This window comes from Drosophila arizonae, chromosome 3, assembly GCF_054131065.1.
Source record: "Drosophila arizonae isolate 15081-1271.41 chromosome 3, UAZ_ARI_1.0, whole genome shotgun sequence".
In the NCBI taxonomy this organism is placed as follows: domain Eukaryota; kingdom Metazoa; phylum Arthropoda; class Insecta; order Diptera; family Drosophilidae; genus Drosophila; species Drosophila arizonae.
In genome coordinates, this window is record NC_142923.1 from 19,852,461 (window position 1) to 19,874,593 (window position 22,133).

Consider the following 22,133-nt stretch of genomic DNA (forward strand, 5'->3'; position numbering starts at 1 on the left):
TTGCTGTTATTGTAAATCACTCGATTAGTCTAATTGTTAAAATCAAATCGCGCGACTCGAACAATTTTTGTCTCTCGCCCATGAAACGAATGTCAAGTTTCCGTCAGAGGTCATAAATTTGGTTTCTATTCGACGTCGCCGTCGTCTGTCGTCCACGAAGATTTGTTCTAATGTGTTTTTAAACAGTTGTGACAAATGCCCAAGAAACACACACGCACTATATTAAACTACTAGAGAGGGAGAGCGAGGAGAGAGAGGAGAGAGGCAGAGAGGGCTTTGCGTGGTATTTGAGAATGGGAAATGGAAATGGAAACTAGTGCTAATTGCCTGTGAAAATGAGCAGCTGGAGATGGTGCAAAGAACTGGCTGTCATAGCAGCAAGTTTTTGGGGTAATATTTAAGTAATTGGTAGACGTGTTTCAAGTTTCCTGTCGATTTCTTCAATTCTCCCATATCACATTATGTGAAGTTTATAGAACAATATTTTTAGTTCAATTCCCTTGTGGAAAATATATCGAGAAATATTTACAAATTATTTGTATGTTACATTTATTATTATGCTGCCCTTGAATCACAAACATTTGGAAATTTTTTGTATTGATTAGAATTCTTTGATTCTCCCATAGGAAATTTATAGCGAAATATTTTTTATTTATATTAGATTTATCCAAAAATTGTTTAAGAGTTCATTTTATGTTTAGCTCTTTCTAGATATTGTTTCATATATATCCTTTTTTTAAATATACTGATCTTTAAAAATGAATTATTTGACTATGATTATAAAGAAAATTACTTGCTAATTCTAACTTAAATTATCGCAAATATCTAAAAATACTTGTTATCCTTAGCCTTCGTATAATTTTCTTAAAATTTTATCAATGATCAATATTTTATAAACTATCTCTACTTAACAAACCCATTTTCCCAATCTCTTTCATTTCAGCATAAACTCTCGAAGCATTCCTTCTATAAAAAGTATTCCAACTCTTAACAATGTAAGTTCGTTTTTTTTTTTCTTTTCTACATAATTTCCTGTAATTTTGATGCCCTCTGGACCACCCAAAACATAGATTATCAATTAATATATTTTGTTATTGCCATTTCCCGCTTATGAATCTTTAAAAACGAATCTCGAGTGTTAATCGTGCGGTAAAGTGTTAATGGAAATTCCATTGGGGCTAAAAGGAGCCCCCCAACAATGTATTGCATTTCAACACTTGCGTCTGCTCAGCTCAGCTAATGCATAATCATAATGAATCGCTTCATTATTACAATCTTCATGATTATCGTGAACTTTCTCTGCACATAATGCGGCAAATGATGTGCTGCAGCAACCTCATCTGCTTAGCATCAACCGACACAAAGTTGACATTTCAAGTGCAGTTTGCACTCGAGACTTATCGTTTGGCTGGCTGGCTGTTGGCAATGTTGGCAATGCAAGAGCCCAGCCATCGCCCCTTCCCAGTGATTTCCTCAATGTTTTGATATAATTCTTTCATTGCCATATGCCGCCACAGACAAGACAAAGATGCAGTCGAAGACCAAGACATAGCCAAGATTATGGAAGTATACACTTAATTAAAACGTGCAGAGAACCGGGGCGGGCCGAGCAGTTGACTTCGACTACGAACTCTCGGAGTCCGGGCCCTGATTTAAAATTAAAAACATGAAAGTAGATTTCAATTTGTGTGTGTCGAAGTTGAAATACTCTATGCCAATGTGAATGGTGTTGATTAGTTAGTTTTGCTGTATTTGAGGTGTTGATATTACAGACTGGCATATATAAGAGATAAACATTTATCATTTTATCGATGAGCTTTGATTTATTTTGAATTTGCTTCTATCAGAATCATTCCTGGTTTAAAGTAAAAAAATCATATCTTATCACAATCAAAAAAGATGAGAAAAAGGTCAACTTACATTAAAATATGATACTTCTATATACAGAAACATAGAGAAGATTTTCTATGAGAATTTTTTCCTTTTGAGAATATTCTTTTTGATCTAAGCCAATTTTGATTATAATTTTCGTGTATTTATTTCTTAATTAACTAATTTTTGAATACTGCCAAATATTTCCTTTTAAACACTTTTTTAATTAAAAAAAAATAAATTTTCTACTAAAATAATTTTTTTTTTTAATTTTTTAATACTGACAAATATTAATGTTTTTTTTTTTTTTAATATTTTCTACTAGAATAATTAATAATTTTTTTTAACTATTATTTTTTATTTGAATTTGGAATATTTAAATATATTTATCACAAAATATTTCTAAAATTTATAGCTATTTTAATTAATAAATTATAAATATTTTCTTTGTAAAATATAAATAGTTTATGCCAGATATTCCCAACATCATGTCTGTATAACTATGGCCCTACTCAATGCCACAGTCATCGCACCCTTCCATCGAGCATTAAGAGCAATGTTTTCACATATGCCTGCAAGTATGAAAGATTTATGACAGCCATGCGCTTCAAGAGAGCGAGAGAGTTATTAATAAATAACGAACAGGAGCCGCAACTCGCCAACAGAGAGTCATATAAATATTTAAATTGGATCCTATCCTAATTAACTTTGTCGGCTCTGCAGCGTATGAAAAACGTGAACCAAAAACAACAGGCACAAAAAAATAAAAATAAAAAATAAAAGAATCAATTCAAATTGAATTACCTTTTATGGATGCGCTCTATGTAGATGTCAGACTACGTTCAGAGAGACAATTTTCAATTTTAACTACAATTGACACATGTTGAATTGAGTTTTTGGTCAGACGGCGACAGACCGACAAAAAAAGTCTACTAAAAAAAAGAGACAAAAATTGTGTGATTTTTTTTTCTGTAATATTCCCATGACTTTTGTTTATGCTCGGCTCAGCCGAGAGCAGCGCCAGTCGATGGAATTTCCATAAAAAAAGTGTTGGCGAATTCGAGGGGTGCGGAGCGGAGCAGTTGAAGGCGTCAACGCATCAACAGCATCTGTCAAAATTTACACGCTCTCTTTACGTTGATGATTTTTTTTGCATGAATGAGAGATTTTTGCTGTCTGTGTCACAGGCTTTTTGATTTATTTTTTAAAAGATTTTTTCAGCGATTTCCTTTCCAAGTTTTGCTGCACTTGTTGTTGTTGTTATTATTGCTGATGGAAGTGTCCAAAGTTCAACAATGTGTTATGGGATATGGCAAGTAGCTGCTGCTGCAGAGAAGCATTTTTTACAGTGCTTAATATACAATGTATTTTTTAATGATTTTTTTATTAAAATGATTTTTAATTTATGTTATATTTAAAGAGTTGCGAGTAATACGAGCTGTGAAAGTAGTTGAGAGGGATTTTAATTGAGATTGTTATGGCAAATTGATTTATTTAATTTAATATAGACATATATTAAAGTATTGCATATGCCGACCGAACTTTACATGTTGTTTTATGAAAACTTTTGAAAATTTGATTTTTGGTATTTTTATACATTTTTTAATACTTCATAAATCTTAAATATTTTGTAAAATCTCATATTCAAATGATTTTCATGAATTTAAAAAAAGATTTTATTTTAACAAACATCAAAGTTATTAAAATCTCGTATGTGTTAATTTAATTCAATTAAATAAAATTTTAGATTATTATAAAATATTTACTTTATGAATCTTTTATAACATTATTCAATTCATAATTCTATGAATTCTTAAATTGTTGATTATTATTATTCCAATCTCGTTTCTTAAACGACACACTTCAAAAATATCAATAAATACTTGATAATATTCCAGCAGATATATTCAGCTATACTAAAATCATCTCAAGACCCACTCATATTTCGATACTTTTAAAATCAGATTATAAATATATATGTATGTCCCCCAACCCGGAAATCAATGTCTTGTCATTTATAATCGAAGAAAGTTGCGACTCGGCCCGTAAGATGATATGACTTAATCAAAGCAGCATCAAAGTAAATTTACGTTTGCCATTTTGAGCATTAGAATGTAATACCTATTGACCGGTTCCAAACTCGATCGCAGCCCACTGTGATCATATTTCATGCGCACAGCGTCTAATGATCAGCGACAAGCGCCAGGGAGCACAGGGGAACATGATTGGACGTCTCGATGGATGGATCATGGAACTGGGCGTTAAATCGCTTGTAAATGAGTGACAAGTCAGCGGCTTAATTACAAACTGGATCACAGCTTGACTGTCACATGTGATTAGTGAATGCCAGAGAAGCCGTAACATATCTCTGACCCAGACACAGACCCCGAGCAAGACCCAGACCCAGCACACTCACCTGCTTCAGATCCAGCGTGATGGTCACATACTCAAACTGACGGCCACCCTGCAGCGTGGGCGATTGCCACCAGCTCTCCTCGAAGCTGCTGCTCGGCGAGATCAGCGACTCGATGGGTCGCTGCTTGGCCCGGTCGGAACTGTGCGCATTACAGGTGCCGCAGTGCTTGGCCCAATTGCGATGCGGATAGGCGTCGACCAGTTTGCAGTACTCCTCGGCTCCGTTTTGGCCACACGTTGCGTTCACTGTGATCGAGGCACGCGGCGCGACATTAAACAGCGGCGGATAGAGGCCGCCAGCACTGATGGCCTCATCTGCCTGTTGAGTGTTGCGCAGGCGCATTTCTAGAAAAGAAGAAAATATTTAGAAATGAGAAGTGATTAGAAAACAATATTATGTAGTATTTGTTTATGTGTATGTGTATTTTTTCTTGTGAGATTTGATAGCAACTGAGTGAACAATTCAATGGACTGATGACAATTAATTAGATATCTTACCTAAGATTTATTTTATTAAATACATACTAAAAAGTGTATGGGCTTTAAAGGGCTTTAAAAATATATGGTTCTTAAAATCTCTCTTTTGTTTCCGAATTGTTCTATCGAAAGTTAAAGCTCCCCAGCCTCAGCTTCAGTTTAAAGCACTCGCATTCAATTTTACCCACAGCTCGTTTTCTCTACTCTCTGTTTTTTACAATTGTCCAGTTCTAGGCTTAAGCTGTTATAGCCCTCTCCCTCTCACTCTCTATCTCTCTCCCTCTCTCTCTCTCTCTCTCTCTCCCTCTCTCTCTCTCTCTCTCTCCCTCTGCTCCCTTTCCTCCCTCTAGTTTACACGTCTTCAGGTCCAATTTCAGCTCTTCAATGATTTCTGCTCCAGCTCAGCCCACTCAGTAGCAAATCGATTGCCTTTCAGAGCTCCCTCATTCTCTAGCTCACAGCTCTCAAAATGTTCTCTCAACTCAATTTGGGCTTGCATTTTGTTACATATACTGCACACTTGACAGATTTTCTCATGTCAATCAATTAAATTGGTCAAACAAGTCAAGAACATGCCCTCATACAGATTGACCCATAAATCACCAAGAACCAGCTGCTCTCAGCTCCTGCTCACTGAGCTTGTCTTCGTCTGTTGCCATATTGATTGGTCTGCATTGCAAAAATATATCTCACGGACAGAAAACCAAAAATGAGAAAAAAAAGCTAAGCAACAACAAAAACAAGACAGAAGCAAAAATAGACAAGGCAACTTTCGAGATAAAGTTTATCGCTGACCAGCAGCAGCGCCGCGCGGCGCCGTTGGTAGCAGCTGGACTGTGGGCCAGCTATGTTGACCTGGTATGCGATTTGCATGTTTGCTAGCTCAAAAATTGCAATTGTTGCTGTTTCTGGCTCAGTCTACTGTACTTGTTGCAATTGTTGCTGCTGTTGTTGTTGGTGTTGTTGCTGCTGTTGTTGGTGTCAGCGTGTGGAGCTTTTGGCAAATGTCAACAAAAAGTTTTCCCATTTGTTTGTAGCAGGGAAAATGTTGACGTAATTGCTGCGAAAATGCATACATAAGTTTTAATACTCTGTTCCGAGATGCCTTGAAGTATATGTGTGGGAAGGGTTTTTAAATGCCTAAAATTGGATTTGTAAGACCTTAGCCCATAGCGTAAAGGCTAGGCTTCCAATAACTGTCAACCATTTGCAAGAAAATATATTTCATTAAAATTTATTTACACTTAACAAAACGCTTTAAAGCTTACAGTTCGAGAGCTATCCCAAAGCCATAGGAAACCAACAATAACTAGTTTGATATTCATTAAATTATATTATGTTTGTAAAATAATTATTAAATAATCCTAGTTTACTCTAGAGTCTAATCTAACCTCTTTTTAACTGCTTGCAAAGAGCGTGTTTATCTAGTCGAATTCAGAACAAATATTCCAAAAACTTGTTTCATTTTACAACTCGAAAACTTTTGCGAAAACTTTAAAAAATTTGTAAATGTTTTGAGAAGGTTACGTGGAAAATACAAAAGAAAGAGAAAACTTTTTTGAAAGAGATGGGTTGGCAAATGTGAAAAGTTTAGCCCGAAAGTTTAAGTGAATATATGTGAATTTCTAGTGACATTCTATGGGCAGCAGAGTCGCCTAAGTAGATAAACGAGATATAGAAGTGGGCAAAACTTTTTGAGAACGTCAGTCAAGGAAAATAATTTGGTTACAAATTTTTAATGCAGCTTATATAATTATTATATGATTAAACTTAAATATTTTTAAGTTTGCTTATAGTATATAAATTTCTAATATGAACTAGTTAAGTTCACTTTTCCTGCCTTTATTTCAATTTAACTTCATCCATGCCAAATCTGAATTGAAAACCGAAACCTTCACAAATTCCCAAAGACTTTCACTGAAAACTAATTCATTTTGAAACCTAAACAAAAAGCCCTTCGTTGAGTTTTAAATGCTCATATTGAAATGAGCTAAAACAAATGCCTAGAAAGTCAGGAAATTAGCTATGGGCCAAGCTGGGCCGGGCCAGGGCAAGGTGCGAAAAGTAGCCAAACGTAAGCAAGAAAAATTATCGGTGGCTGTCAAAATGCGGTGGAACACGCAAATGGCATTTAAATGTTTTGACAAATAACAAATTTGCGGTAGCCAAAAAAGAAAAAAAAAAACTGTTGACTCCACTCTCGGCACTCGAAACTGAATTGGCTATCTCTGCCACTGCCCCTACCCCTCCACCTAAATTCGCCAGGTTGGTTATGGGCAAGTTTTTCGTTTTCCATGCGCTGACAGCTTAAGTGAGAAAAGTTTTGCTGATTAAATGTTTTGACAAATTGAATGGCCACAGAAATATTTATGCATTGACTAAATGAATAACATGAACAACTTTCGAGTATGAAAAGAGTAGCAAAAGGGAAAATGCATACATATTCATTTCAATAGCTGACCAATACAAGACAACTTGCCTCTGGCCAAGCCAATGCCCAGCTAATACCGTAAACAAACCATAAACATTTTGCAGCCAAGAAGAGAGATGCGCACAGAACGGACTGGAAACTTATCTTTTCCTGTTGACTTTTCCAAGAAACTATAGAGTATTGAAAAGTTTTTAAAAAGTTTGTTGTGATGGATATAAAGGTGCATGGAGATTATATTTTATAATTTAAAAAATTATTAATATTTATATTTTATACATATATATGTATATATATTTTTAATGATGAGTAAGTGAATTTGCAAGAGAGCGAGTCCAAGAGCAAGGAAGAAAGTAAATCGAATATATTCCCTTCTAGGAGAGAATAAAAATTCTATAGATTATTTAAATCTGTAATTTATTATTATTATGAATCGAATATATTCATATTCCCCTTCTAGGAGAGAATTCTCTAGATTATTTAAATGGGTAATTTATTATTATATTATATTATTATAAGTAAAACAAATATAAAGTGACTATGGGAGCTCAATAAAATTATATATTAATATTACAAAAAAAAAGCCATGAATGAATAAAAAAAAATGAAGAAAGGATATTGGCAAAATTGAATGTATATCAAAAATTATTTTAAAAATCTATACACTACAAATTTAAAGCATCATAAAAGGATATATAGCATCATTTAAAATGTGTATAAAAATTTATAAAAATTATTTTAAATAAATATTAAAACAAAGGACAATTTGAGTTTGTTGATACCAAAGTAAACATGGAAATGTAGCACAGTGGACTTTTGCACATTTCCTTATTGAAATAATTTGAATTTTTTAGTTCAGCAAGATTTGCTGTAAAAGCGTATATGAAAGGGATTGCCTAAAATAATAAATAAAATTAACGGTTAAATATTATATTATTGATTATATTATTATATTATATTATTATATTGAATCATATTTAAAACACTGGAAGCACTGAGTAGGGCATTCAAAGTGCAGCATTCGGAAATTTGGAGATTGCAGCTGGTTCATGGCTTTTTTTTTATTTTTTGATTAATTGCGAACTATTATGGGCACACGCATGAGACTCGAATCTTGAAGCTGAGGAAGCTGAGCGACTGCCGTTGCAGTTGCAGATAGGCAGCAGCTGTTGTTGTTATTATTGTTGATGTTGCTGCTGTTGTTGTTGCTGTTGTTGTTGTTGTTGCTGCTGCTGATGTTGCTACCTCGAACTCTCGCATAGTTGAAAGCATTTTACTGTTTTCTGCATTTTATTCATATCGAACCCGACCGACGCATAAAATACAAAAATATTTTCACTATTTTTGGTCTCTCTATCGAGTCCCGGTGCACAGCTGTGCATTGGATGTCGCCCCGGCTTGGGCTCAGAGTGTTCAGAGTTCCCTGCCTGGTTTCATTGGCTTCCATCTTGTTGGTTGGCTGGCAATTATGCATATAAACAGACAGTCGAGCCTGGCATAAATTACATCTCTATATATCTACCAGCAGCTAGCCAGCTAGCTGCTTATTAAGTTGTTCCCCTTTTCCAGTTGAACCTCGAAAGAATGCAAATTGCTCAGCAGAAATGTACTTCCTGCCCAATTTGCTGGCAACCAGGCAAAAATAGCTAAATGCCAGTTGCAGCAAAGTTTGAACTGTTTGATGCACAACAACAGATCGAAACGGTAGCCAAAGTAGCTGATGACGACACTCAATCAACTCGCCAAACAAAATACATTTCGTATAATAATAATAATGAAAAATTGCTGTTGCCCCCAAAAAGAGGCACAAAATAAAAGAAAAATTCATCCCCACATGGACTCGGGCCTCAGCCACTGATGGCTGTCTGCGGCGAGGCGGCAGCGTGACGAAAACAAACTTTATGCATCTTGACAGGCTGCACAGCTACCGGAGAATGGATGGATGGATGGATGGACGGTTGGACGGTTGGACGGTTGGACGGTTGCTTGGGCTAAGTTGAGTTGGCTGGAGCCAGTGAAACGGCAATCAAAATATGGCCATAAATAGGCGGCCAAAAGCCAAAAGAGACGAGACGAGTCAAAGACTTTGCTGAAACGGCTCAATTTCAAATGGCGACAATGGTTGCTGCTGCCGCTGCCCCTAAAGACGTTGCCAAATAAATATATTCAATTTGTATGTATATTGAGGCAGCACATTTTCGTGGAATTTTTCGGTTGCTTAATGAAAAGTAATCAAATTTAATGCGTCGCACAGGAAATTGTTGTGGGCAGAGGAGAAGCCGCACGGTGCTTTAAATCTAATTAAAGTGGTTTATTAAAAGAGGCGAAAGAGGAAATTGACGTATTTCTGATAAATAAAAATAATAAGAAGAAGATGAAATGACTGAAATCATGGAAATTGCATAGAAAGAGAATTCGCTTTAGAAGTGAAGCAGTTCAATGACAATGCAAATTTGCTAAAAATATACAGTGATAGAGGAAGGTGGAAGTGATAAAACATCAATCAAATTACAATTCGAATGTGTGGGAGATGTTGAGGCTTATAAGCTGTAAGCGTGTGCCTTACGTATAAGAAATGTTCTGAGATGAATGAGGCATCAAAACAGCTATTTGGATATATGTATATATTCCATTTCTTTCATATGATTTTTTTTAAATTAATATTTTGAATTAATTAATTTTAGGTAAATAATTAGCTGAGATAACAGGTCCTAAAACTATGCTTTCTATACTACAATTAACTCTAATAGTAATAGTATACCAATAGCACTCTAACAATATTTAATCTACGACCGTCATTTAAAATATATAATTTTTTTTTTTCATTTATTTATTTATTAAACCACAGCCTCAACCTCAGTTACATATAAATCATTACCTTAGATAAATTTCCATGCCTTATATTTATAATATTTGCTTTTATGGGTATGAGAACCACATAGAAAAGTGCACTAGCAATCCTTCTACATTAAATATTAATAATTAATACGTTGAAGAAGTATATATAAATATACAGCAAGCCGAAGGCCTCATTTGGCTGTGTTTAATTTTTAAGTTATTATAATTTTTAATACATAAATCTTCAGCAATTAAACTCAACTTTAAATCAATATATAGCTTATAAGGACTGCGCCCAACTAAAGTTACCGAACATCACTTAACGTTAATCATTTAACAAGATTTTTTAGAAAAAAAAAAATAAATAAATAAATAAGATATGCAAACCCGCTCAGAATATTCTTTAACGCCTTCAGATTTACTCTTCGAGTTAAGGGAGCTTTGTGAATTATTTAGAGACACCTGCGTGGCATGTGAAATGGATTTTGGAGTGAGCTAAAGCGACAGATTCAACACCTCATTGAGCATGTCACACGAACAATTTCCAGGAACAGTTTTTCGCAACCAAATAGAAGAAAAGTTCAATTCAAACATCCGCATTGCAGTTGGACCAAAGCTGATGTTGCTGGGCGGGAAAATTGTTCGTTCTTTTCATGCCTGAAAAATGCATAAACTGCGAGAAGTTCGAGTGCAACGGAAAAGAGCTTAGAGCAACTTGGGCGACAGGTGACAGACCTGTGCGGCTCAAGTTGAGTTTTACGATGGGGCGGTTGAGGCTTACTTTTTTTTTTTTTTTTTTTTGGGAAATACTTGAAAAATTAATGTACCCGCGCGGTGTTGTTGGCAGCCAAATGGTTGAGCGACTGGCTGGCTTCAGCAGGCACGGGAAAAAGGGCCTAGACAAATGTCAAATATTTATTGAAAATCAACAATACACACGAGCATAAACAAACTGACAAACAAGCCGGACAGACTCAGCGACAAACGCAATTCCAAGAAAACATAAAAAATGAGTGGAAAGAACGTAGAAGAACAACAAGCAACAAACTGACCAGAACTGAGGATGTTTGGACATGCATCAGCGCACCGCTGACTGCTGCAGCCACAGTCGAAGAGGATGCCGATGCTGGAGTTGGAACAACATAAAAGCCGTACCGGGGCATCGAGTGCTTGGGGATGCTGCAGTTTGGTGGGTGCTTCAAAAGCTGCTGACCGATGGCTGAAGCAACGCCCGAACAGAGTTTCTGGTGAGTGAGAGAGAGAGGGAGTGAGAGAGGGGGAACTGGTGTGAGAGGTAGAGCCGATCTACACTGAGCTACCGGCGTTCTGACGTGCTCAAGTGCGGCACAGCTACAGCATGTCCATGTATATCTCTGTATGTGTGTGTGTGTGTGTCTTTAGAAAAATATTTATGCATGCATGCCTCATGATCATCATGATCATGCTCATAATGCTGTTGATCGTTGGTCGATGACTTTGGGCTTGGGTTATGCAAGTAATGCTTGATTTGGTATTGAAGACTGGTAGCTGCCACTTGGCGCTGTTTTGATGACTCACACACACTCACACACACACGTACACACACAATCAAGCTGCTTGTTGCGGGAGTTGGCAGCGAGACTAATTCGAGTGCCGCACATTGGGTGGCTGTTGAAGAGAGGTGTCAGTACATACACACAACCATATGTCAGGGGTCTCTTTGAGCGGGGCCAGGTGAGAAATGGTTAAATTAGCAAAATGGAAAGCAAATCAAAGAGGGCGAAAGGAACACAGTGGGAATTGTATGCACTTTGATTGTGAGCCGAGTGAGAAGTAATTAAGTAAATAGAAATATATTTCTAATGAACTGGGTTTTATATATGAAATATGTGATATGAGTAAATGTTTGATATATAATGCAAATGAGTAAATGAGTAAAAGTATATAAATAATTTAAAACTGTAGCTCATAGGTTACATATCATTTCAAATCATATAATTAAAATATCGTATAATATTTATTTGCAGAGGCCTAATATATCTAAAACATCTTAAGGAATATCTCGCTTATTAATTCCATTTAATTAGACCAAAAAAAAAAAAAAAATTATTTTTTTTTAACTTTTCTGAATCGTTCATCTCAGAGCTAAAAATAAAACCAAATCAAGAATTTTTCCTTGCAATTTAGTTAAAATAAACTCTATTGATCCAGCAGCTTCTTCCCGCCTGATCTGCTCTAAAAAAGAACATTTTGGTATCGGAATAGCATAATGATCTCCTACAACTCTAATTTTCCAATCCTAAATTTATTTTAAAAATATTCCGGCTGCCTTCTACCTTCTAATTACCGCCATCACTCTCACACATTATCAACATATTTTTGGCTTAAACAAAAAAGATCCCTAGGCCAATTTAAGCTCACACTCAGCTCAACTTAATTCCATCTCATTGAATGCTTGTAAATAGAGTCATTTTATCTAAAATGCCCACGTTGACTAGACTTAGCTCAACTCTTTCAGAACCGGCAGCAGTTAACTGTTTAAGCCACACTCTTTAGAGCCATCCCGTCAAGAGCTGTGTTAATTAAGCGACTTGTTACGCTTGAGCGCCAAAAGCACTTGCCTCTTATCTAATCTCTGATCGGAATTGTGTAAGCTATTGGCCACAAAAAATAAAAAAAATAAAAAAAAAAGAGAGAGAAACAAGAAATCTGGCAAAGATCTCAGCGTATAGCGGCTCATTTAATAATTTAATAAGTGCCTCAGCATCACGAGAAATACTTTACGCTTATAATTTTTGGCGCCTGATCAATCGATATTTCATATATATATTTGGGCACAAGCAGCTGCACTTGCAGCAAAAATTATCACGATTTCTGTGCCCAAAAAAAAAATAAAATAAAATAAAAACCAAAACAAAATCCAACTCTTATCGAGCACTTGCAATCGCGTTCATTCATTAAGGCGTCGAAATATCCATAATCCCATGAGGGGCTTTTTCCCCTCTACAACAACAAACTTGTGCCCTGTCTCCATGTTTGCCAATCACTTGAAATGCATTTGCTTCGAGTCAAGTCGAGTCGAGTTCAGCTGAGTCGAGTTGACTCCACTCGCTTTTAGGAGTTTCGAATCAATATTGAAACAGCCAAACGTTAACCAACACTGCACGCAACAGTTTTAAGGCCTCTCTAGCCTGCACTCATTACTAACGTCTGACTGGTTTGGCTTGGCTGCGCTTTCGGTCATTCGATATATTTTCAATTACATTTTTGGGGCGAGACACGAGTCGCAAGTCACAAGCAATCGCCCACACACTCGATTGGCTTGCAGTTCTCACTGGGTTTTAGCTGTTAATTTGTCATGAGCTGTCAGCTGTTATTAATAAATGAATGCATTCGGCTGTTGTATGTTGATGTTGATGCTGATGTTGTGCCTCGCATCATAATGTCATAATTAAATTTATAAACTCATGACTCAGACGCAACAGTAAAAGGAGCAGCAGCAGCTTGACAGAGGCCATGTCGCCGACATTGTCTAGACAGGCGGAGATTAACGCCTTAAAGGAATTGCAAGAGTACGGTTCGAAATCCATGTAGACATAATTTCAGATTAATTTATGTGATTTAAGGAATTTCAAGTAGAGCATCGCTTTGGTTCTTGATGAGCCAAAAATAAGCATGGAATGTGTGAAATATATGCAGTGCATAGAGATTAATTTTTATGGCATGTGGAAGTAGTTTGTGGAGTTTGAATTTTATAGCTAATTTTGATTTTCTTTAATGAGAGGTATGAGAACTATATGTTTTAAACAGGCGTGTATATCTACTCTCTATTTATTTTTAAAGAACAGAAAGATTATCTATAGATGAACTCCATATAACTTTAGAGCTATGTAATAAATTAAGCGGAGTCAGCTTTGGAGCTACAGTGCTTATCATAATTATAGCCCACTTTTAATCCACTTAAACGAATCGGCTGAAAATTTCATCAGTAAAATTAAAAATTTACCTCTCGCTCTCTCTCTCTCTACCTCTCTCACTTATCCACTCACCTTCTTTTTATATCTCCATCCATTCGTATACAGCCCTCTTTTCATAATGATATCTCTCCCTCCATACCCATCTCTCTTACACATAATCATGCATTCATGCATTGTATTCAAATTCAATTAATTCCTATTAAAACCCATCTAAGTACCTGTCGCCTCTTTGAAAATAGTCCCACTCCCACCTATTCGGCTTACAAATGTGAAAAAGCAACATACAGCTCTTTTGACCTGTCTCTAAAGCGGCGCATCCTTCATTTTATGATTGCAAATGGAATTAGAAAGAGAAACAGTTAAATCAGTTGAATTTGCAGCTTTACTTCAGCGACAAATCACTTGCGAATGCCCATAAAAACATTACATTTACGACCATGAAAATTGGAATACATCTTAGCCAGCCAGCTGGCAGTCCCCAATGGAAGTGGGTCAGCCTACCAAAAGCTCAGCTCAGCTGCTAATCCAAGTGACAGTCATTAATGGCACACGCTGCAGGCGATCGACGCTATAAACAAATTCATTTCGCTCGACACATTAAAGCCGAACAGCGTTTATAAAAGAGAAGAGTGAAGTAGTGCATGACTTGCAGATACCTGGTATATAGTGGTACTTAATATAAGTTTATATTAAGTTTGGGGATGAAATATAAAGAGTGAAATAATCTGAATATGTAAATATAAATATGTAATATATATGTATGAAAATATACATTTAAAAAATTAAAGAAATGCCCCTTATTATCTCGAGCTATCCAGATCATCGAGTCATTTAGCTTCTTTAAATAACTAGACAAGTCTTATTAATATTATTATTATACTTAAGAATTTCAGAAACGATTCTTATTAATACTAAGCAAACAGAATAAAGCATAAAAAGGCTTGAAAGAAATATCATAAAATTGCCTATTAAATGGCATTCAAGAAAAAAAGTTTCAAATTTCATGTAACTCAAGATCAACAGCCTTCCATAACGAAGAGGCCAAAGCTATATAAAACAACTGCCTGATGTTGATCTAGCCAAGCCTCCTCTAACCTTCCTTCAGATCCAAACACAAACCATTATCCTACCTTATAAAACGTTAGGAGTCAAAAGTGTTTTGGCCATTTTTAAAATAAAATAAAAGTGCAATGCCAATCGAGTTGACTTGTAAGCTATTTAATTAGTACGTACGCCTCGCGACGTGTTAGCTTTTTAGCTGTTTTTTTTTTTTCTTCGTTTTGGCTGTAAAAAGGCGCCGCCAGTTGCGAGCCTGGTGTCAGCCCACGAATGCTTCAGGCGCCGTTTGGCCATTTGATGGCGCCGCCAATTGTGGCTGCAACAGATGGTTGACTCTGGCTGACGACGGTTTTGGCCATATTGGCTATTGTTTTTTATGGCATATGCAATCCGTAATATCTAGTTGTCAAGCTATATGACTGGCTAATAGTCGATTTGTATCTGTTGGCTACATTGAAGGAATTGCGTTAATTTGCTTGTTTACGTTGTTGTCCGCGCCGTTAATGCTGTTGTTGTTGTTGTTGCTGAAGTAGATGTTGCATATCTGTGAGCTTGTTTTGACTCGCATTTTTTGTATGTCTTTGTGTTTGTTTGCAGTTTCTTTATCGCCCGAGCGAACTAAGTAAACTAACCAGTTATCGGATATTGCAATTTGATAAGCGCTTATCCTGCGTCGCGTCACAAAAATGCTGCTTTTGATTAGCAATTAACGTTTTTATTGAACAAGCTGACTTCAAGCTGAGCTAACTTGAAGTTTTCCTACTTATTTCTTTGAGTGGCGTAACGGTGTAGCTCTGGGTGGCTGCCTCTGCCGCCGGCAGCCAAGATGGTAATTTTCTAGTTTTGTTTAGTCACGACTCGCCAAAGTTGATTCAGCAAATGCGACAAGTGCATTGCAATTGCATTCAAACGCAAAATTGACATGGTAGACACCAGCGAAACGCCAAGACGAAATACTTTTTTCCAATTATTGTTTAATAGCTATTTGTGTTTTCAATTAATTTTATTGCATAGTTTGCAGAGTGTTTAACAGGCTTATTATATAAAAATGATTTGCTTTTTTTGCTTTTTTAATTATCTTTTATGCGCGTTTAAAAATTGTAAATGCAGAAGAATCAAAGAAGATTTAAATACATTTTTCAATCACGTTTATAGTATCTTTTTTTTATAGATTTTTAAGAAATTCTAATTTATGAGAATATTAAAAAAAAATTGTATTTTTTTTTTTTTTTTAGTTTTTTATAGGCCCTTAAATTTTATTTATTATTATTTTCTTTTTATTTGCGCTAGCTTTTCCAATTTTCTTGAAAAGTACATTTATTTATTGTTTGAAATTAAATTTTAGTTGAAGATTTTTAGATGTAACTCTATTTATCAGACTTTTTCTTAAATATGATTAGATTTTAGGTTCGACATAAATAAATATTTAAAAAACCCAAGTAATTAAATTGCAGAAGATAATGAGCTTGATATAAGTAAATAAGTTTTTGAGTTAATGATCAAGTTTATTTATGAATATACATATATCATATAAAGTTACAGCGTCCTCTTTATTCATCTTATCGCAACTATGATAAGTGCTTATATAATATATTATGTGGTATATAAATAACATTTAGGCATACTAAAGTATTTATCTTAATAATAATTTATATAATAAAATATGGAATATATATTAAATAAACTTGTAGAAAACAATTAAATTTATTATTCAAGACCATCGAAAAGTTTTATTAGAATTTTACTATCAACAAATAAAATAGCTTAAGAATATTTAACTCTTTTTAGAAATAACTGAAGGTCAAATTTGTGCACAAAGCACATCTTTATTGATGGAATACAATTGTCAGTTGAACACATTTATGGTTTTTTAGACTCAACTTCGACTTCATTAATATAGCTTAGCAATATTTTTAAATAAAGCTTATAGCTCTATTTGACTCGTTGGCCGAGTCTTTAAAATTGCTCAAGGATGCACGTGAAAACCGCAAATAATTATGACGAGGCTGACGTAATTTTTGGCACTAAAAAAATACTGCAAAAACAAATCAAATTTTTGCATTTGAAATTCAAGCGAAAAATGTACTTAAGTATTCAGCTCAGTTATTTTAATTAAAGAAATGCCAATAACTGAGCGGACATTTGGCTTTTGAGTTCGAGCAACAACTGGCAACAGGCAACAGACAGCAGGCAACTGGTTTTCACATGCTGGCCAGCAACAACAACAACAACAAGAATAGCAACAGCAACAATAACAAATCGACTTCGAGGCGTATTAATTAAGCAATTTGTCAAGCGACGCGTCGATCCAGACGACGAAACACCGATATGCCGACTGAAGTTGAGTTGCTATCCCAGTTGGATCACTTTGCATGTCGCATGTCAATTTCTCCGTGGCTCATCGAGTCGTGTGTGCTTGGTTGCGTCATTCGGAGCACTAATCATGACGGCGTGCCCCCGAAATGTTTCAATCCTTTTAGAGTCAAATCTCGGGGGCAGCTGTCATAGATGCAACCCCGACCAAAGGAAAAGCCGCCTCACGGCAGTCGACATCTTGTGCATCTGCATCTGTATCTGGCAACTGGAAAAGTATCTCGGGCCTGCAGGCTGAACCTGATCTTGAGCTTTTAACGTGTCTGCACACAATTTGTTTTGTCGGGCATTTTCACTGTGCCGGCCTGACAGCAGGTTTTTCATTCTAGCTCTGGCATTTAAATAGCTACTCTCTTCGTCTGACGCCCACACCCAATGGGCGTGGCAGCCTAACTACTTGCCGTTGTGCCAAAAAGAAAAAAAAAGAAGAAGTTTTCGCCAAAAACTAAATTTTTTCCGCTAAATTTTCTCCTGTCGATGCGTGAGTCATGCGTTAAGGCACGTCTCAGCAGCTGTCCATCAGTTCCATCCATCTAAATGTCTGTTGTTGTTGTTGTTGTTGTTGCTGTTGCTTCCAGCTTGTAAATAGTCTGCGTGCTGATGGATATGCCCCCAACACGCATTCAAAATAGACTGGGCGAAAAGTTGTCGTCAATTGTCGGCACATTTGTTAAATTGTCAGACATTCGGATATAAACTCTGTTGAGGAACTGCAGTCTAGAATTACAAAATGTTTTCAGAGAAGCAAAGCGACGGCGAGCCAAAGAGCGACAAGGAGAGAGCACGAAAGAGTTTGTATAGCTTCTTGCGATGAGTCATTAATCGGATGTTGATTTAAAGTAGAAACACGGCGAAGGGAATCCCTTGAGCACATAAGCCACATGTTTATATTATTTTTATAGCAAGATATGTATAAAGCATGGCATATAATTTGCAATGGCATTGGAATTGTTCTATTATCAATTATTTAATAATTAATAATGATATAAATAATTAAGGTATTTAATATTATTAGCATATTGTTAATTATATCATATTGTTAATTACAATTTTGCTGATTATTATTCCAATAATTATTAGCTCTTTAACTTAATAATTATTTTATTTAAAGATTTTTATACAATTGTTTGACAGTTTGAATTTTAATGAATATTTTGCAATGCAATCCAGTATAATTATTAATATTATAAACTATTTTATGTATATGTATTTACCACAAGCAGAAGAGGAGCGCCGCACTGAACGTCTGAACACCATTAGAGTATCGTAAGCGAATGAGGAATCGCTCTAGCAGACTTCCCTTTATATAGAACGACTTGCGCTCATACTGAGAAAAAACTGGAGCTCTACTCTTGAGCTTTTCACTGTGTTAGTTGCTGCGTCCGATTATAGGCTACTCTATATAAATCACGATCACATTTGAGCGCCAGCATTTCTCTGAGTTCGTTTTTTACACACAGACAAATAAGAGTCCCTATTTTCTGTACTTTCGTTATAAAAACTAAATAGTAGGGCCCACCTATGCACCTGACTTGTGCTCTTCGCTTACTTCTCTGAGTTAATCGTTTGTAGATTATCATAGGCAGACATACAGATCAGCACCGTCTTGATCAAGAGTATATAATTGTTAATATATAATTATTTAATTTAGTTAATAATCATTAATAATTACATAATATATTATTAGTTGTGAACGGAGAAAAGAGCTTTCATTTCAATATATTAATTTATAATTATTATATTATTATATAACAATATTATATTTATTTTATATTAAATTTATTAATTTTCAAATGTTAAGCTATAGATTTTTTGAAAATTAAATATGACTTTTTATTTAAACTAAATAATAGTTTTTATATTTTAAATAATTACATTTTGTGTTCACAAAATATTTCGGCTATAGGCGTATTCTTAACAACATGATCTTAAGCAGTGGAAATGCGATAATTATAAAGATTACGGGGTTGAAGAAACCTTCTTCCATCTTGCAAAAATTTGTATTGGGGCAAACCTCTTGCTGGCCTTCTTTAGCTGCAACACTTATCATTTGATATGCGCCAAAATAAAATTGCTCTTCTAATATTCAGTTTTCATTGCGGAAGTCAAATGTAACTTAACAATAGAATTTAGATACAATGTTGCCCATATTTAGTGCCACATAGCAAAGCTCTAAAAAAAAAAGCAAATTTAAACAAATAGTGAAAATAGTATTTCGAGTAACAGTTCAAAATTTGACATAAATTTCAATACCAGATGTGTTTACGGTGCCAACTTCATCAAAGGGCGAGCTGGAGAAAAATCCACATCCTGGATGCATTTACGCCAAAATCGAAATCAAAACACTTTTCCAGAAAGAACTTTTTCAAAGGGAAAATCCCGCAGGCAAATAAACAGTTTGAATGAATGAATTTCTTCATTAAGCATAATCTTGGAGCATTTCCAGCGATATCAAATATTTGGACAACACTTTCAAGCGTTGAAGACGATTCCCCAGCTCGAAGTCGAGAATCAATTTATATATATATTTTTGGGAATTCAATCTGATGCAGTATAAGGTGTCCATGTGTTGACAAGATACCAAAATATTTGCTACGTTTATAGAACGTGTTCGAAGAAGCAGGAAAGTAGAAAAGCTAGAGGAAAAGGCAACAGGTAGAAAGTGTTATCAGATATCAATTGAGTTATGGGGCACGATATGAGTTTTGGACATTCTTCACCAAAGCGGATGATGTGTATTTAGCTTATCAAATGGATCGAGGAAAGTCGATATGCTTGGCAGCTGAATGAAATGCATTTCGAGAATTTACTTTGAGCGCCAGTGCCGGGTAAACCTGTCGCCAGCGCAACATATTTTTTATCAATGAAGTTCAATGACAGCTGTTGTTGGCCGCTTTCGATCAACGATCGTTTATCAGCTTAAATATTGACAAATGGCTCGATAAAGATGCCGCTGGCAGTGCGACATAGACATTGAATGTATTCACCTCGGATTCAGATAATGTTGAACACGTTGCGCTGACATTGATGGCTGTTTAAACCTGATAACTGATGTAAGATGGACGAGAGTTGAGTTGGTATGAAATGACAGCTTTAAAGATGAGGCGCGACACCAGACACAAGCTAAGTGTGAACAGAATTCTTAAAAAGGTTTGAGGAAATTAAGTAAATTTATGAGTTGCTAAAAGGTATGTTTGTTGATTATGTAGCTGAGAAAATTGATTTTATTAATGATTAGGAAAGGGAAGGAGGAAATATATTGTACATATTAAATTTAATGAAAGATTATTATTATTTATTGCATTTAAATTTATTTCAGAATTTGGCAATCAAAATATGAATATTTATGACCTAAAACAAATTAAGTATAAATATTTAATAATATAATATAAAATAAATATTTAATAATATTAAATATGTATAAAAGTAAAGAGTAAACAAAAGAAAAACAAATAAGCTTGATTTTCGTAAAGACAGTCTTTCAAAAATATTATTTACCATGACTAATAAATTTTAAAAATTAAGCTTTTTTTTAAATTTATTTTTAATATATTTTAATAGTGTATATAATTTTTTTTTTAATCTCAAATGTTTTTTTAAGTGGTAAATTATTATTTTAATATAGCTTACATATCCAAAATCGAATCTACGTATACGAAAGCTTTAAGCGCAAGAATTCTACCCTCTCCACATTCCACAATATTTATGCAAACATACCTCCCACTTTAACATGCCCCTATGCTTCCCAAAAATCTAAAGATCTTCGATGTTGGCTTGTCTTAAACTATAATGAAATGATTATGAAAGAAACAAATGAGTTATGCCTAAACTAAAATCATATCGCATTCCATTTAACATTTTCCACTTAATATATTACCTTACTAATCCACATAATCTTTAAAAGACTTCCAGGGAATCCATTTAATAAGCTGCAGAAGGTTTTTTTACTCACACCCAACATTACTCATAATATATCTTTCTTTTGCTGCATTGGGGCTATCTAGAAATTTTCTTCATAACCTTTACATTGAATACTCAATCGTCGCGCAATTCTCAGACATCGCTCGCGATCATTATCAGCACATTAGGCAGACTACAACAAATAATACATTGCTGCGCTCTTTCGTTGACCCAATTGTATTGAGACTAAGATCAGAATTTATTGGAACTGCTGCCCAATGCATTTTCATCTCTTGCGCTTGTCTGAAGTGTCTGGGCTAACGAGCAACGTATTTGTTTCTTCCACGGGCTGCACATCAACAGCCGAGCGGTGCGCCGCTGACCCGTTAAATGTTCCGGTGGCCCCAAACAAACAAGAATTGTGAGAGAGCGGGCTGTACCGTCTGCAGTCGGTCGTCTGCTTTCTGTTGCCTGCCGTCTGCCCTATGTCGTCTGCCGTCTGGTTGGCGGCGTCAATCTCTTATCAAAACTTGGCCTATTACATTAATTTATGGCCAAACGCCAGTGAGGCACTTCAAAGCTTTTGTCGAATCGCCCAGGAATCATCAGATCGATCTGCCAGCTATTAAGCATAAGTTTATTGCCAGCCAAGCTGAAATGATGTTCCAAGTTATGTAAACAGCGCCATGAATAGTTCTACATACTCGCTGCGAGTTTGAGAGGAATTCGTATAGATCATTTAGTTCAACTTCGGTTTACCGGCGTAAAGTTATAGCTTTGTTGGCTATACTCTGTAGTCGTTATGAAACGGGATA

The 22,133-nt window shown here is 35.4% G+C and overlaps 1 protein-coding gene across 3 annotated transcripts in view; it reads right to left on the reverse strand.

The window, feature by feature from the left end:
* LOC108611709 (wing blister) overlaps positions 1 to 22,133 on the reverse strand; it is a 102,144-nt gene that overhangs the window by 73,041 nt on the left and 6,970 nt on the right. For all 3 annotated transcript variants that reach the window (XR_016269505.1, XM_018004476.2, XM_089465853.1), the window contains exon 2: positions 4,289 to 4,632. Coding sequence is in view for 2 of the 3 variants with exons in the window: in XM_018004476.2 (XP_017859965.1) it covers positions 4,289 to 4,632 (344 nt within the window). In the remaining variant the exon portion in view is untranslated. The remainder of the gene's footprint in view (positions 1 to 4,288; positions 4,633 to 22,133) is intronic.